Source organism: Tursiops truncatus, chromosome 15 (assembly GCF_011762595.2).
Source record: "Tursiops truncatus isolate mTurTru1 chromosome 15, mTurTru1.mat.Y, whole genome shotgun sequence".
NCBI classification, from domain to species: Eukaryota; Metazoa; Chordata; class Mammalia; order Artiodactyla; family Delphinidae; genus Tursiops; species Tursiops truncatus.
In genome coordinates, this window is record NC_047048.1 from 19,654,724 (window position 1) to 19,671,146 (window position 16,423).

At 46.0% G+C, this 16,423-nt stretch overlaps 1 protein-coding gene and 1 long non-coding RNA gene across 3 annotated transcripts in view; one reads left to right on the forward strand and one right to left on the reverse strand.

Moving 5' to 3' along the window:
- Positions 1-16,423, forward strand: part of LOC109547713 (uncharacterized) — a 205,411-nt gene that overhangs the window by 68,446 nt on the left and 120,542 nt on the right. The gene's annotated exons all lie outside the window — the stretch shown is intronic.
- CACNG3 (calcium voltage-gated channel auxiliary subunit gamma 3) overlaps positions 12,323-16,423 on the reverse strand; it is an 80,761-nt gene continuing 76,660 nt past the window's right edge. The window contains exon 4 of the mRNA XM_019921780.3: positions 12,323-13,145. Coding sequence (XP_019777339.1) covers positions 12,634-13,145 — 512 coding nt within the window. The 3' untranslated portion in view covers positions 12,323-12,633. The remainder of the gene's footprint in view (positions 13,146-16,423) is intronic.

Consider the following 16,423-nt stretch of genomic DNA (forward strand, 5'->3'; position numbering starts at 1 on the left):
CTTATGCCAAAGTGGCATATTTCGAGATGGTATATCCTGATCCCCTTCAGCAGCTGAGTAAACTGAAGCATAGAAAGCAACTTGCCTAAAGTCACAGAGCCTGAACTTGAACTGGGTCTGCTTTAAAGATAGGGAAGGCGGGGCCAGGGCGCAGACAGAACTCCACCTGGCAAGGCGGTCATGGTCATTGTCAGGGAGGGGGAAATTTATCCCTCTCCCCTTCTTGAGTTCTTGTGGCTGGACTAATAAAATGGACACAAAGATGAACAGGAGAAAAAGAAACAAGTTTTAATTTATGTGCACAAATTAAAGAGGCCTGGTAGAAATGGGACCTAAGAAGTGGCCAAAGCAAGCAGCTTTTATACTTTGTAGACAAAGAAATGATAAATGTATGAGGAATTGACAGGACAAAGAAAATTAGGCTTTGGGTTCTTAATTAGTGAAGAGTCAAAACAGAGTTTGAGCTTGGGGTAGCAAATTAAAGAAGTAACAATGTTTGTTTAGACAGTTTTCTCGCCCCAATTCCCTTTCTCTGACGATAAGGGTGTCCTTTTATCTCCAGATGCAGGGAGTGAATTTTCACGTGGGAAATTTAATGATTGATTGCTTTGCTTTGACTTGGGGATTCTCTGCTCTCTTCTTTCTTTTTTTAAAAAAGCTTTTCTTTCTTTATTTTTATTGAAGTATAGTTGATTTACAATGTTGTGTTAGTTTCAGATGTACAGCAAAGTGATTCAGCTATACATACATATATATCTATTTTTTTTTCAGATTCTTTTCCCTTTTAGGTTATTACAAAATATTGAGTATAGTTCCCTGAGCTATACAGTAGGTCCTTGTTGGTTATCTGTTTTATATATAGTAGTGTGTATCACATGGGAAATTTATTTTCTGCTTCCAGAGAGACACAGAGGAGGGTCAAACTGTCCTTCTTACATCAGCTGTTTCTTAACTTTAATTCAAAAATAATCAATATACGATTGAGGCCTCTTTGCGGGGACAGCCTGCCCTGGGCCCCAACATCATGTGGTTCAAAATTTGTGCTCTTTAGCCTTCAAGACACCCAACACAGGGGAAGAAGCTGCTAGACCTCTAAGGAGGTAAGTGGTAGCAGGAGACAGAAAGAACCAGGGCGATGAGGACAAACCCAGAAACTTCCACCAGGGAGGCTGGGGAGTCAGGACAAAGGGGTCAGAGACCAGAAATGAGTCATCACAGAAGTGGGGAATAAAACCTAACACTAATGTCTTTTAACAAGGTGGTAGAAGAGGAGGGGAGGCGGGAGTGGGAAGATATTGAGGGGAAGGCTGTAAAGAGATGGCAAGGAATTGGTTTATGTGATTGTGGGGCAGGCTGGGCAAATCTAAGCTCTGTAGCACACGCTGTTAGGAAGGGCAGCTTGGAAACTCTTGGGCAGGAAGTGGTGCTACTGCCCACAGGCAGAATTTCTTCTTCTTCTTTTTTTTTTTTGGCCACGCCATGTGGCTTGTGGGATCTTAGTTCCCCAATCAGGGACTGAACCCCGTGAACCTGGGCCCCGGCAGTGAAAGCGCTGAGTCCTAACCACTGGACCGCCAGGGAATTCCCCAGAATTTCTTCTTCTTTAGGGAAGCAGAACCCTTCTACTCTTAAGACCCTTCAACTGATTGCATCAGGTCACCCAGATTGTTGAGAACAATTCCTTTTATTTAACGTCTACTGTAGATGTTAATCACATCTGCAAAATTCCTTCACAGCAATACCTAGATGAGTGTTTGATGGGACTACTAGGATATTGTTACTGAAACTCAGATCTCTGTGCAACAGTGCTGAATCGAATCTCGGAGACAGAGTTTTGGGTGAAGTAGAAAAGGATAGTTTTATTACGTTGCCAGGCAAAGGGGACCACAGCAGCCTCCTGCCTTGAAAAACTGTGTGTCCCAACCCCAGAGGCTTTGATGAAGGGTTTTATAACAGTGGTTCAAGGGTGGGGTTGCTGACAAGATTAGGGTGTGTGCAGGGTCTCAGGTGGTTGTCTCCTAATTATGGTGGGCTTCTCTGGTCCCTTTAATCTTGCCTCAGGTGGTTTCTTGGCCGCTTCTCCCTTGATTAGCAACTGTTGGAATCGCCCTTTGGAACTCAGGGTAGGTCATGGAGGCTGGAGTCTTGCCTACAAGAAAGGGAAGACAAAAAAGGCCTTCTATGCCCGGGAGCCCCACAGGGGCTCGGTTTCAATATTCACATAAAACTGACCATCACCGTGCTCAGTAAACACTGGCTGAATTAATCAGTAATAATAAGCCAATATTTATTGAGTAGTTAATAGATGCCAGACACTGTTCTGAGAACTTTGTATGTATTAATTTGTTTACTCTTCCCAATAAATTTACAAGGTCAGTGTCCAGCATTAGTGCTGTTTATCAATCAATATTTCCTCTTCTCCTTTCTCTGGGCACGTGACAGGTTTTCACTTTGCCATCCCCTTTAAATTCAGTATAGCCACGTGACTTGTTTTGATCAATGAATTATGAGCAGGAATGATTTCTATCATTTCCAGGTAGAAATGTTTACGAGCCAGTTTATTGCCTCTTTCTTTTCTCCTTGTCATGTTGACCAGCAATGTCCAGATGGGGGGCCCTCTACCAGCTTGGGTCCCCCAAAGTGGGCAACATGAGTGAAATCCTAGCTGACCACATTGGACACAGAGCGTGTATTTTAAGCCACTGATATTTGGGAGTTATTTGTTTCCACCTTATAACCCAATTTATCCTGATTATCTCCCTTTACAGATGAGGAAACTGAGGCATGGAGAGATTAAGTAACTTGCCCAAAGTCACACAAATAAAAGTGGTGGAGCCAGGATTCAAACTCAACCATCTATTAGTCCTTGCTGTCTAGAACGTTACAACGTCTCAGACTGATGCCAAAAACTCAGCCTCTGTGCACTGGTGCTGAATCGAATTTTAGAGACAGAGTTTTGGGTGAAGTAGAAAAGAATAGCTTTATTTCTTTGCCAGGCAAAGGGGGACACAGCAGGCTTGTGCCCTGAAAACCTGTGTGTCTCAACCCAGGAGGATCTGGTGAGGAGTTTTATAGCAATGGTTCAAGGGTGGGGTTGCTGATAAGGATTAGGGCGTGGGGGGGGCCTGCACTCCTTTAATCTGGCCTCAGGTGGTCTTGTCTGGAATGAAGAATGCTAACATCTTCCATTTGTTGGGGGCTTTAGTTCTGTAAAGACCTCAAAGATATTGTTATGTGTATCCCTTGAGGTGGAACCAGGACCCTGCCCCAAGGCTGCACTATTGTTTCTTGACTGTTCCTCCCTTGTCTCCGCATCCCCTCCCTTCCCTGATTAGCAGCGATTCAAATCTGCCCTTCGGAACTCAGTGAAGGTCTTGGAGACTGGAGTCTGTTCCCTGCAAACAAGGAACGGGGGACACAGAAAGGCTTGGTCATGCTGGGTTTCAAGATTTCCATCTTTTCTAAGGCTTAGTTCTTCAGCTTTCCATTGAGAGTGGCTTTTAATCCCTCCTTCCCCCACCCCAAACCTCTGGCAATGTCTGGAGACATTTTTGGTTGTCACAACTTGGGGGGGCAGGGCAGTTGTGCTACTGGCATCTGGTGGGTAGAAGCCAGGGCTGCTGCTAAACATCCTACCACGCACAGGACAGCTCCACAGCAAAGAGTTATCCAACCCCCAATGTCAATCGCACCGCTGTTGAGAAGCTCTGACTTACACGAAATTCCTCTGGTAACCAAAGTTAGCTTCTGTTGCTTGCCACTGGAGACTTGGTTGGGTTGTTATGAGTTAGTTAATTAATTAATTGAAAGCAGCAGGGTGTCAGCGCCGGGCCTGGTCTTCGTTGACATTTGCCTGACTGATCTGGAGGAGTAACTGGTGAGAGCGCTGCATGTGCCCATGACACTTAGCTATGCCAGGGAGTGAAATGCCAAGCCGCTGGCGATACATCGCAGGAAGAGCTCACCAGGCTGCGTGAGTGGGCAGCGCAGTTGCCAAGGACGAACTTCAGTGTGGGCAACTGCAAGGTGCTGTGTTTGGCAAAAAATAATCCAGGCTATACTTAGAGGTTGGAAGAGGATGGAACAGGATAGAAGAAGATGAATAGAAATGGAAAGAATTCCAGAGAGTGATTCCCAAGCCTGATTTTAAGACTCACCTGAGCTCCAGCTAACGACACTGGTGCCGAGGCCCTTGCCCTGGATGTACTTGTTGAGAGGTCTGGGCGCTACTATCGGATCAACTTTTTATCTTCTGCGGGAACATAGACCCTGTTTCCCCAGATTTTCTGATTTTCAAGAGAAGCCCCAAATCCTGGCTTTTATATGTAAGTTCCCATCCCGTCCCCCCTTTCTGGTAACTTTTTGGATATAACGTCCAGCCTATAGAAAAAATGTCAAGAATGAAGAAAGAGCTCCTTCCCATACCCTTTATCCAGATTCCCCAGTTGCTATCTCTTTGTCCCATTTGCTTTATCACTCGAAGTTCCCAATTTTTATCAGCAACCTATGGATCGAGCTAAACAATACTGTGAATGGACTTTGTTCCTTAAACTGTCGTTGGTGACTTGTGAAGCTCAGCCTCCCTTCTGACGAATTAAGTAAGAATCTCTGCTGGGTCCCCTGGACATTTATATGTAAAAAAACCTCCTCCAGATGGTGCCAATGTGCATCCAGGGCTGAGAACCACTGGTCTGGGTCCCTCATGGTAATTTTATTCCCCTTATTGGTGACTGGCTTAGTGGTAGACATGGAGCCTAATTCTGGCTGAAGAGAATAAGGGGAAAAATCGAATGGAGTAACTTCTAAGAAAGGTTTCTTCCCTCTTAAATACACGCAAGAGGGACTTCCTCGGTGGTCCAGTGGTAAAGAATCTGCCTTCCAATGCAGGGGATGCGGGTTTGATCCCTGGTCGGGGAACTAAGATCCCACGTGCCACGGGGCAACTAAGCCCGCGTGCGCCACAACTACTGAGCTTGCGTGGCTCAATGAGAGAGCCCGTGTGCTGCAAAGTACAGAGCCCACATGCCCTGGAGCCTGCGAACCACAACTACAGAGCCCATGTGCCCTGGAGCCGGGTGCCACAACTAGAGAGAGAAAATCCACACGCCACAACTAGAGAGAAGCCTGAGCACCACAATGAAGAGCCCCCACACCACAACAAAAAAGATCCTGCACGCCTCAACGAAGATCCTGCGTGCCGCAACTAAGACCCAACACAGGCAAGAAAATAAATTAAAAAAAAAAAAAGACACACAGGAAAGAGGCAGCTTTTGTGCTGGATGTTGCATTGGACATGATGGGATATTTTATCTTGGTATGATGGATACTGGCCCGAGGATGGAAGCGTGGAAGGATGGAAAGGCTTTGGGTCCTTGGATTTATCTTTGAGCTGCTGAATTAACTAACCTGTGAGCCCCTTTATCTTGAGATTTCTTTTTACAGAGGAAACATTTTTTCATGCTTAAATTGAATGGCAGAGATGACTCGTCACTTGCCAAATCAATGACTATCTTACATTATGTAGAGATATTACTAGGAAACAACTCTTCAGCCATGGACGATGTTTTCAGCGTCACCTCCCCTGGAATCTAGATGGAACCACGTGACTGCTCTGACTAATGGAATGAATGGGTTACTTCTGGGTCAAGGTAATTAAGTTTAGGGCATGGTCCTTCACTTCCTCATCACCACCCCTCACCTGTCCTCCTCCCCCCATCTACCAAGGTGGGTGATATCAGGACTGCCCTGAAGCCACAAGATGGCAGAACTACAAGATAGAAGCAGCTTGGTTCCCTGAGTTACAGCTTGGAGCAGAGCCATCCAGGAGTGTTACTCAGCCAGAAACACCTACACTGGACTCTGTGTGAGCAAGAAATAAAGGTTTATTCGGTTAAGCCCCAGAAATTTGGGGGTTTGTTATGATAGCTTAATTTACCTGATAAATACAATCTAGTTAAGTTAGAATTGGGTGTTACTTTCAGACAAAAGGTTCTTACTTAAAGCGGGAAAGAAGGGCCCATGAAGTCCAGACCACCATCTTAAAACTGTTTTTTGTTTCTTTGGGTTTTTTTTATATTTACAAAGAGGGAATCAGCGTTCCACAAATGTAATCTAACCTCCAGGAGTTGCTTGCTTTCAGCCTAGTGACTTGGCCTTGCCGTCGCCTTTATGGTAGCTTTCATTTTAGGCTGATGATTCACTAGCCCTCAGGCACTGCCACCTGGTTTCTGGTCCCTGGTTCTTTCTCAGTCTTGATTCTTTCTGAACTGAACTGGCTTTGAGGTTCTGATCTCCCTTCTATAAACATCCTGACTAAATACCATTCTGGTCCAGCTGTCCTGCTGTCCCTAAGAGGGACTCTCAGCTGCTCCCATATGGCTGGGTGTTCCCCAGTTCTGGAAGCTTCAGAGGTTCTAGTCAATGTTCATTTGGTAACTAGGAACAGAGACTCACTCAGGCTTGCTCAAGGCAAGGGGAGATTGTTGAAGGAATTCGGAAAAAGTCTTCCAGAGATCTGAGGACTGCACCTGCAGTACAGCTGGGCCTGGAGGAAATGGGATAGGGAAGCTATTAGAACCCAAGGAAGCCACTCTTTTCCTCTCTTTGTGATATTTGTTTTCCCCTAAATAGTACTTAATGCATTCTCCTTCTCTCTTTCCTTCCTTTGGATAGCTGAGCACTTACCAGAGAAGTAGCTAGAACGAGACAGTCAAGTACACCGCTCTCACAGAACTTATCTCCTAGTAAGTAAACAAACAAGCAAAAGATAAAATATTACACCTTCCAAGCTATCAAGAGAATAAGTATGGACTATACTAAAGAATAACAGGGGATTTGCTTTTGAGAGTTGGTAAATGAAGAGGTGACTTGTCAGCTCAGACCTGAAGAATGAGAAGGGGACAGCCACATAAAGAGAAGAGAATTCAGGCAGTGGGAACAGCAGGTGTAAAGGCCCTGAGGCAGAAATATGTTTGGCTGGATCAAGGAACTGAAAAGGGAGGACATGTGACTGAAGTGTAGGCCACGAGATAAAAGGTGGCATGGAATAAAGATGGATAGGTTAGTATGATTTTTATTTTTAATTTAATTTTTTGGCCTAGCCACATGGCACACGGGATCTCAGTTCCCTGATCAGGGATTGAACCCATGCCCTCGGCAGTGAAAGCATGGAGTCCTAACCACCGGACTGCCAGGGAATTCCCGTTAGTATAATCTATAATCTTTATAATGCAAGACCTTGGAGACCAGGGCAAAAATTTGGATTTTATTTAAGTATAATGGGAGGGCTTTGCAGGGTTGTCTTCTTATGACCAAACAGTTTTTTTTTTTTTAATAACTTCAACTTGCATTTGGCCTATTGTTGCTGCCCTAGTCCCAAGGCTTCCTTATATCTTTTCTGTTTTGCTCCCCCTAGCCAACTAGCAACCGATTTCTCTGTCTCTTAGTTAAAGTTCCCAGCAGAGATCATCTGATTGTCTCAGTTTACCTTTTTCTTTTCTCAGTTTACCCCTTTAAGTCAAGTCGCAAGTCCCAGGCCACTGGCCACGCTATGAATGGGTTGGCTAGCCTTAGATGAGGTGCAATCTATGATCTAATCAGCTGTGCCTGGGGGCAAGGTCATGTCCAATTCATGATCATGTCCACCTACCAGAGACTGTGGATAAAGCAGGCAATGTACAAGCTCTTAAAGAAGTACTTCTAAAGATAATATTTATGAAACTAGTATTTCACTGGGTACCTATCATATACAATTTCTGTATCCCTCATTAAAACTCTTAAATGGCTTCTGAATGTACTTAGGATCAAAATTCAAGACCTTTAACATGCCTGTAATTTGACATCCTCTGGATCCAGCTTTTCTTTTAGTCTCATCTGATGCTACTCTTCCTGTATGTGCTCCAGCTTTACTGACTTTTTTGGAGGAGAGGTCTTTCCAGTCTCAGGGCCTTTGCACACGCTTGGGTTTTTTCTCCCTCCATGTGTCCCTCTTTTATTTGGATAATGTTAGCTCTACCTTTAGGTATAACTGTAAATGCCAACTCCTGTTCCTTGACTCTCCATCAAAATTAGAGCCCTCTGTTTACATGCCTGTGTACTTTTTACTCTCTACCTTCCCTTTATGACACAGATCGTAGTTGTAAATGATGTTGATGTGTGTGTTTACTTGTTTAGGACTTTAGTACTTGTTTAGTGCTGGACTGGGAGTTCCATGAGGGCAGTGGTCATATCTGTGGGGATTATGGTTGTTTCTGACACATAGTAGGTACTCAGTAATAAGTGCTAGATGAATGAATGAATGAATGAGTGAGTGAGTGAATGAATGAATGCCACGAAGTGAGAGATTGTGTGGCCCGAGAAATCACTACAGACTTCGTGGAAGGGATGAGGCTTAATCTTGGCCTTGAAGAATGGACAAGAATTTGGAGAGGACAAGGGAAAACATTGCAGGCAGGGATAATACTCATTGACAAAGTTAGAGAATTGGGAATAAGTATGTGGACACTGGCTTGATTAGAGCAGAAGAGTGTCAACACAATCTGGAAAACAAGGGGGAAAGGGCCCAGGAGGAAAAACATAAATCTGTGAACAGTATTAAATAATAATAGCTAACATTTATATGGTGAGTATAGTGTTTCAAGTACAGTTCCAAATGCTTTATGAAAATAAGCTCATTGAATCCTCACCACCAACCTATGGAGTGAGGACTATTTTTGTGTCCATTTTACAGCTGGGGAAGTTGAGGCACAGGGAGATTATCTTGTGAAAGTTCTCATGGCTGATAAATGCAAAGTTGGGATTCAAATCTGGGCAGTGCAGCTGCAGCTGCAGAGTTTGCCTGCTTGAATGTTATGCCCTCTCGAAAGGTAGAGAAGAACCTGGCTAAAGATCAGCTCTCGGGGCCACAGAATAGAGAAGTATAAAAGAGAAACCCCAAGGTTCTGGTCTTGAGATTGGCCGTAGGACGCTGCTGGTCCAGAAATGAGTGGGCTGGGAAAGGGAGCTGCATTGTGGGGAGAAGGAGGTTGGAAACTCAGCGAGGGAGCAAGAGATTTGAGAAGTGTGACCAGAGATGATTAGTGAGTGGCTATTGCGTAGGCTTTGGAATTAGGTTGGAGGACCTGCTTTGCTTTCTCTTTGCAAGTTTCAACATCTATCCAATGGGTTAACAATAGTACCTACCTCGAATTTTAGGATTAATGAGACAAAATAAGAGAAGTTCCTGGCACATTGCTTGGCACACCCAGTGGGAGCCTAGTGCATGTGAATACTCTTCACAGGGGTTTGGATGACCAGGGTTGCCCAGGGTCCTGGCTGTGAACCAGGAGTGTTGATATGAATATTTATTTGATGTCAGCTAGCTGGGTCCAGCTGATCAGTCTTCAAACAAAGGCACTCTGACGGCCCATGCACCAAAACCTTGCAGGGAGCAGACCTAGAGGTGCGGGGGTCCTTCCAGGCGTCAGGTGCCTGCTTTCCTCCTCCTGCTCTCTGGCCTTTGCAGAAGGCTCTGTACTAGGTCTCCAGAGCAGACACCCAGCTAGTTAAGCCCCTGGGACCTTTCTCCCCATCCCCGATCAACTCCCCAGATGCCTTGTTTTTGACAAACTCGTAGTTCCCAGGGCTGCAGGTTGCTCCTTCTTCCCCTTCAGAGTATTCATCACCTATTTACTCCATCTCCCAGATCCTTCCCTCTCCAAGGGTGCCTGGAGCCACTTTTCCCAAAGTGTGGGGTGAGATAACTTGATGTGACACACAGATGCAATATTAGAGAGAAGTATTAGTGAGAAGGTTTTCCCCTCTCTGGTTCTCCTGATTAAGCCAAAGCAAGCATCTTTGGTGCCAGCGTATCTTAACTAATCTTTCTAACGTTTTGGTTATATCCTTTTTACAAAGAGCAGGCAGCTGGCCTTCGGCTTAGAACAGGCAGCAGCTAGAGTATGGTGTGATTGTGTTGTTTTTACTGTATTTATTTTCCCAGTTACCATTTGCTTACGGCAAGCAATTCCAGTTTTCTTTTTTACAGTAGTGATATAAAGTTCACTTTCGAGATGTATTTATTGAAGTAAAAAATGAGTCAATTTAAAGAGAAACATCAAATAAATAATGGTTAACGTGGTATGTGGATGTGAAACACTTCGCAACGGTTGAACTCAGATGACTGAGATTTGGGAAATGCTGGCAGAGGGAGGAAATCAGTCAAATTAGGAAGCAGAGGCTTGCCTCTAAACGCTGGCTCTGTTCACCAGCCCCTAAGATACTCTTCTTGAGCCTCTATTTCCTCACCTGCCAAAATACGGATAATAATTTCTACTACATGTGGGGTTGTCTTAAGGATTCAATGAGGTAATTTGATGTATGGGTGTAATTTGCATACAATGACTCTCAAGTGTCAAACAAAACAAATTGTTACTAGTCTGCGCTTTACAATAAAATTCACCGAGGGTGTGAGTGCAGGCATCTGACTGGCTTCCCAGGACTTCAAGGTTGTAGCAGGGATGAAGTGTGGGCAATCACATACCCTCTCTGGCCTCAGTTTCCTCCTTGGTAAAATGGGGATATTTCTAGAGGATTAAATGGTACAATATGTGTAAGGTTGTAGAACACAACCAGGTACCAACAGTGTCAGGTAAGCATGAGCTCCTATGACCATAACTCTGCCCCCTTGAGTGACTGAACCCCAGAAGTGGGAAGCTCCTTGGAGGTGTGACGAGCTGGCGTGCACCACAAGCACCCCAAGAGTCACTGTGGGCAGAGGTGACATCCATTTCTCATGCTTTTATTTATTTATTCATTCATTCATTCATTCATTTTTGGCTGTGTTGGGTCTTCGTTGCACTGCGCGGGCCTTCTCTAGTTGCAATGAGCAGGGGCTACTCTTTGTTGCGGTGCGCGGGCTTCTCACTGTCATGGCTTCTCTTGTTGCGGAGCACGGGCTCTAGGCACGCGGGCTTCAGTAGTTGTGACACGTGGGCTCAGTAGTTGTGGCTTGTGGGCTCTAGAGCTCAGGCTCAGTAGTTGTGGTACATGGACTTAGTTGCTCTGCAGAATGTGGGATCTTCCCAGGCCAGGGCATGAACCCGTGTCCCTTGCATTGGCAGGCAGATTCTTAACCACTGTGCCACTAGGGAAGCCCTTCTCATGCTTTCTGATATCAATTTTTCAAACTATTCAAATGTCCTTCCACTTTCTACCCCCCTGCCCCTGTGCCTCTCAGAGCCTGTGCAAAGTACACCCTTCCCCCCAAAAAAGAATAGCTCCCATTTGGCTTCTATCTTCCTGCAGTCATGCTTGCTGTGGACTGAATGGGGTCCCTCCCCACCATCCAAATTCACTTATCGAAGCCCTAACCCTTGATGTGGTGATATTTGGAGATGGGGCCTTTGGGAGGTAATTAGGTTAGATGAGGTCATGAGGGTGGGGCCCTCGTGATGGAGTTAGTGGCTCTGCCAAGTGAGGACACAGTGAGAAGGCAGCTGTCTGCAAGCCAGGAAGAGAGCCCTCACCAAGAACCAACTCTGCTGGCACCCTGATCTTAAACTTCCCAGCCTCCAGAACTGTGAGAAATAAATATCTATTGTTTAAGCCACCCTGATCTATAGTATTTGTTATGGCAGCCCAAACTCAGATAATGCTCACTCTACCCAGAATTCATCCAAAAATTAAAAAATATACATATTGATTATTTGCAGTGTGCTAATCATTTTACACATGAAGTTTTGTTTAAGTCTCACAACTCTGTGGAGGAGAATACTGTACCATGCTCCATTTTACAGACGAGGAGACTGAGGTTTGAAGGTCGGGTGGGTTTTCCCAAGGTCCTAGAGCTACTGGGTGCCAGAGCCAGATTTTTGAACACATGCTTGCCCCCAGTAGCTTCCCGGGATTTAGGTGAGAGACACACAGACTCTGACATTGGTAGGAGCACCCTGCTGGCCTCCAGAGGTAAAGGAGGATCCTTCCTAGTGGCTAGGATGTGGATGAGCAAAGCTCAGCTTCCAACACATACACGAGGCAGTTTGAGGGCAGGGCAAATGAGTTTGTAAATTTGTGCAGGAATTACCCAGAAGAAACAAAGCACCCCAGCTCTGTTGGTTACGACAAGGCAAAACCTTTAATACGTGAGTGCTTATTACAGTAGCTGCTTCAGGGCTCTGACATCTTTGATTTCTGGGCATGTTTTTCTAACACAGAAAGGTGAATGCCTCCCTCAGGGCCACCTGGGCCGTTGGTGTCCTGAGGATTTGGAGTGGACAATGGGGACAACTATGCACAAGTCTGGGGATTCGGAGATCCCCCCCCCCCACCAGCCACCACCCGTGACTTTGAGTAAAGTCCTCTTCCAAGGAGGGAAGAATGTGGAGGTCCTTCCAGTAAAGAAGGAAGAAAGGAAAACATCTGGCACAGATACACAGAGAGAGACGTCATGGGATTGGCTTGAAAAGTCGGGGAGGGACAGAGGGGTTAGGACCTGGAGGGAGAGGGGCAAACTGTGGGAGAGGGCTGAGTCCATTTGGTTTCAGTCTTTGTAAAAAGTAATACCATCACGAGGACCATGCCATGCAACCTCAGAGACACCTCTGTCCACTTCCCACCGGGCTGTGCTGGGGTGGAGGGCAGAGGGCAGAAGTCAGTTCAGACGGGCGTGGTGCGCCTGTTGGCCGGATTATTATGCAACGACTCTTTGAACTCTTTGGGCGTGGAATTGTGGAACTGTAGAAAAGCATGGTCCCGGTCGGAGTTGAGGAGGGTCCCCATGGTGATCTTTGAGGGGTCCCGGGAAAGGGTGAACATTGAGATGTCAGTGGAGGGGATGGTGTGGAAGCCTTTGCTGATGGGGGACAGGTCTCGGGATCTGGGCTCTGTGGAGCGGGAACTTGACCGCCTCCGGAATCTATACCTGTAGGGTGGAAGGCGAGCAAAGGTAGATTTCTTCAGGAGCTCCGAGTGGGATTTGGCACGTAACTGCTGATGTTTTTCTATATAGATGTGCACAGCGACTACTCCTACAATTTCCGCGATGATGAAAGAGAAGGCTCCGAAATAAAAGGACCAGCCATAGGAGTAGCTCTTTTTGGAGTCACGCTGCCCGGGGTCTCCAGCATTGGCTGATATATAAACTATGATGCCGATGATGTTGCTTAACCCTAAGAGAAGGGGAAAGAAAAATACATCCTTTATAAACCTCAGAGGTAACTGTCACTTTTAGGCTGGAAATATCTATTTAAAAAAAAAATGTGGAGTCAACAGGGAGAGAGGAGAATGGATTTATGGCCAGGAAATCCAGCTGCTGAGCTCTTCTTGCAGGGTCTGTCTCTCGGGAAATGAAGAATTCTGCCGCTCCATTCTGGGTGGGAAGCGTTCAGCTAAAGAATTCACCTTACTCTTTCAGCAAGTGCAGTAGAATTCAGAATGTATGTACTTTCCCTTAGAAGCAATTCATTCCCTCAAAGCTTAATCTTCAGCAATAAGTCATGATGATGGTAAAATGAACGAGATGCAGATCCCTGCCCTTGAGTTCCTCACCATTAGCAGAAGAAACTGACATGTAGATGCAATTATAGCAAAATATAGTAAGGGTTCTTCCAGAGACACATATGAAATGGTTCAGGAGCAAAGAGAGAAAGAGAGAATGATTAAACCTCCTTGTTCTGAAGACAAGGTGACATTTAAGCTGGGTCCTGAACAACAGGAGATGAAAGGTGATTGACAGCGGGGTTGAGAGTGACTTACTAGTAGGGTTCTAGCTTGGATGAAGGCGAGGTTGTTGGTATCTTGAGCTAAAATAAGAGGCAGCAGAGAGAATAGGCTTAGAGAAGAGGAGGTGGGCTGGAAGTGCTTATTGGGAGTCGGAATGTGGTTGCTGAGTGGACATACATGGGTCTGGAGCTGCAGTTTGGGGAACGAATGGGGAAGGTGCAGTAGCTAAGTCTTTTTATCTGCACGGGATACGATAATGCTTTAGATTATCTGTTGTTCAAGAATTGGGGAACATGAAGCTGTCGTCCCCAGCAGACAAGGTCTGCTGACTTAGAGTCCCCTTGTGCCAACGGAATAGCCCTGGAAAGAGCTGCCTAGTCGCTTGGAGAGAAATTGATTCTCTAGGGAGTAGTAAGAAGAAACAGTAGAAACTGAGGGCCTGGGGGTTGCCCTCATCTGTGACTACTTCTCTCACATTATTGCTCCAAAGGTAGAATGTCTCTTTGTGTCCTTTGCTTTAAGGGTCTCATCCGGGCTTTGATACCAATAATGACTCAGGGAGGTTGGTACATCACCTGGTGTCTCCTTGCCTCCAAATCCGGGCCACCTGTAGGGTGCTTCTAAATGGATGCTGTTCCTCATTACAGTTCCCAGTACCAGTTGGTAAATAACCATTTCCAATGGCCTCCTGAGTATCCTCTCCATTCCTTGAAGACCCCATACTCTTTCTGGGCGTCCCCAAGATCTCCCCGGAGTCCAGCAACCAAAGGGTTAAAGCTTGGCATAGCAAGGGCCACCCCCACTCTGCTCCAGTGCTACAGTTCTGATTGGCTGGTGCTCACGCATTAAGGGGAATTCATATTTTGAATACAGTCTCTGGCCATATTCCATCTAGGACTTACCCCTTAGAGGGCAGGGCCAAGGTCTGTTTCTTCCCTGTCTCCTCTTGGCCTTCCCCAGCGCAGGCCCTCAGCAGGTAGGCAGCGAGTTCTAATCACTGAGCTATTTCTTAATATGGGGGTTGATGCAGCCAGCCCTGTGTCAGGCTGCAGGAAGCCACAGATTGAAAAACGGCTTCTCTTTCTGGAGTGTCAATTTGGCTTGAAGATGAGTAGGGAAGACACATTCTTTTAGATTAAAATGAACATGAATATAATGAGGAGAGAGCAGAATTCACATGAATTTTTAAGTCTAAATGGGAGACAGTCTTCAGAGACATTTCAGCTCATGGAAGGTGGCTTCTGGTGATGCCCCCTGACTTCCCAGGGCCCCGTTTTCGCTCTCCTCTGCCCACAGGTAAATTTTGGTGGCAGAGTTTGAGAAGCCCTGAAAGGAAGTCTTGCTGGGAAAAAAACAAAAGAAGCTCAAGGAGAGGCTCGGATGTCAGCCCAGGTTAAAGCAAGCGGCCAAGCCAGGTGAGTTGCCACTTATTTCTAGGCACTGATGATGTGCCAGGCACTGTGCAAAGTCTCTATGTGCATGATCTCAATTAATCATTGCAACAGACCTGCTTAAAAAAAAAAACACCCCTCTTTTACAGATGAGGGAACTGGGACACAGAGAAGATAAATAACTTTCCAAGTCAACACAGCTGGGAGATGGCAGAGGTGGGATTTGAACCCAGGACTGTCTCTTGGCCATGGGTGGATTTAGATTTCAGTAAAAAAGCTTAGGAAGAACTAGATGTTAAGTGGGTAATCACTTTCTCCCAACCATTAGACCGTAAGCTCCCTAAGGGCAGACCTAGGCTAGGTTTGTCCACTACTATGGCCTCCTCTCCTTGCCCAGAGCCTGACCCAAACAAGAGCACTGTGCATACTTGTTGAATTGCATCAGCATGAGAATTAAATTGTACAATGTATATAGTAGCAGTTATTATGCATCCAGCAGTTACTGCGGACTAGATGCAGTTCTAGGCTCTTTCCATATACCAACTATTTAATTCTCTGAACAGCCTTAAATGGTAGAGCCATTATTATCCCCATTTTTCAGATGAGGAAACTGGGGCACAGAGTGGTTAAGAGACTTGCCCGAGGTTACCCAGCTGGGAAGTGGTAGAGCCATGATTTTCACCAGGCAGCCTGGCTTCAGAGCCCATGGTCTTGAGCATAATGCCTAGTGCCTGGCACATAATAGGTACTCAATAAAGGGTTGTTGGCTGCTTGCCTGAAACCACAGAACCTTAGCATAACTGAGCATAAAAGAGCCTTAGGGAGTGCTGAATCCTCCCAAATTTTCACTTTGTAGGTGGAGAAACTGAGGCTCTTCAGGGTCCTCAGGAAGACCAGTGGTGGGGGGATAGCTAGGATGAGACCCCCAGCTTCTGGCTTCCCCTCAGGGCTTTGCTGCCGCCCCTCATGTTCCCCGGTTCCCATGTGTCTAATCTACCTGCCATCTCTCACAACACCCCTTGTGAGAAGAAGGTTGCTGGTGACACACTCTCCCTCAACAATCCCCTTGGGGGACAAAATAATGATCTTCTCCTGTTTAGGAAACCCTCATCCTCTGGGTCAGTCAGAGCTGGAGGTCTGGAGGGGGCCACCAGCAACTAGAACGTGCCTCAAAGCAACACAGGTCCCTGGGTTTACCAGCTGTTACCATCTGTCCACACAGAGCATCGCCTTTGGGCTAATCTTATTCTCCTGACAAGATGGCGGCTTTCCCCCGGTCTGTTGCTTGAGTTGGTTCCCAGAGACTCAGAGCTGGATGCCATCCACTTTTCCCA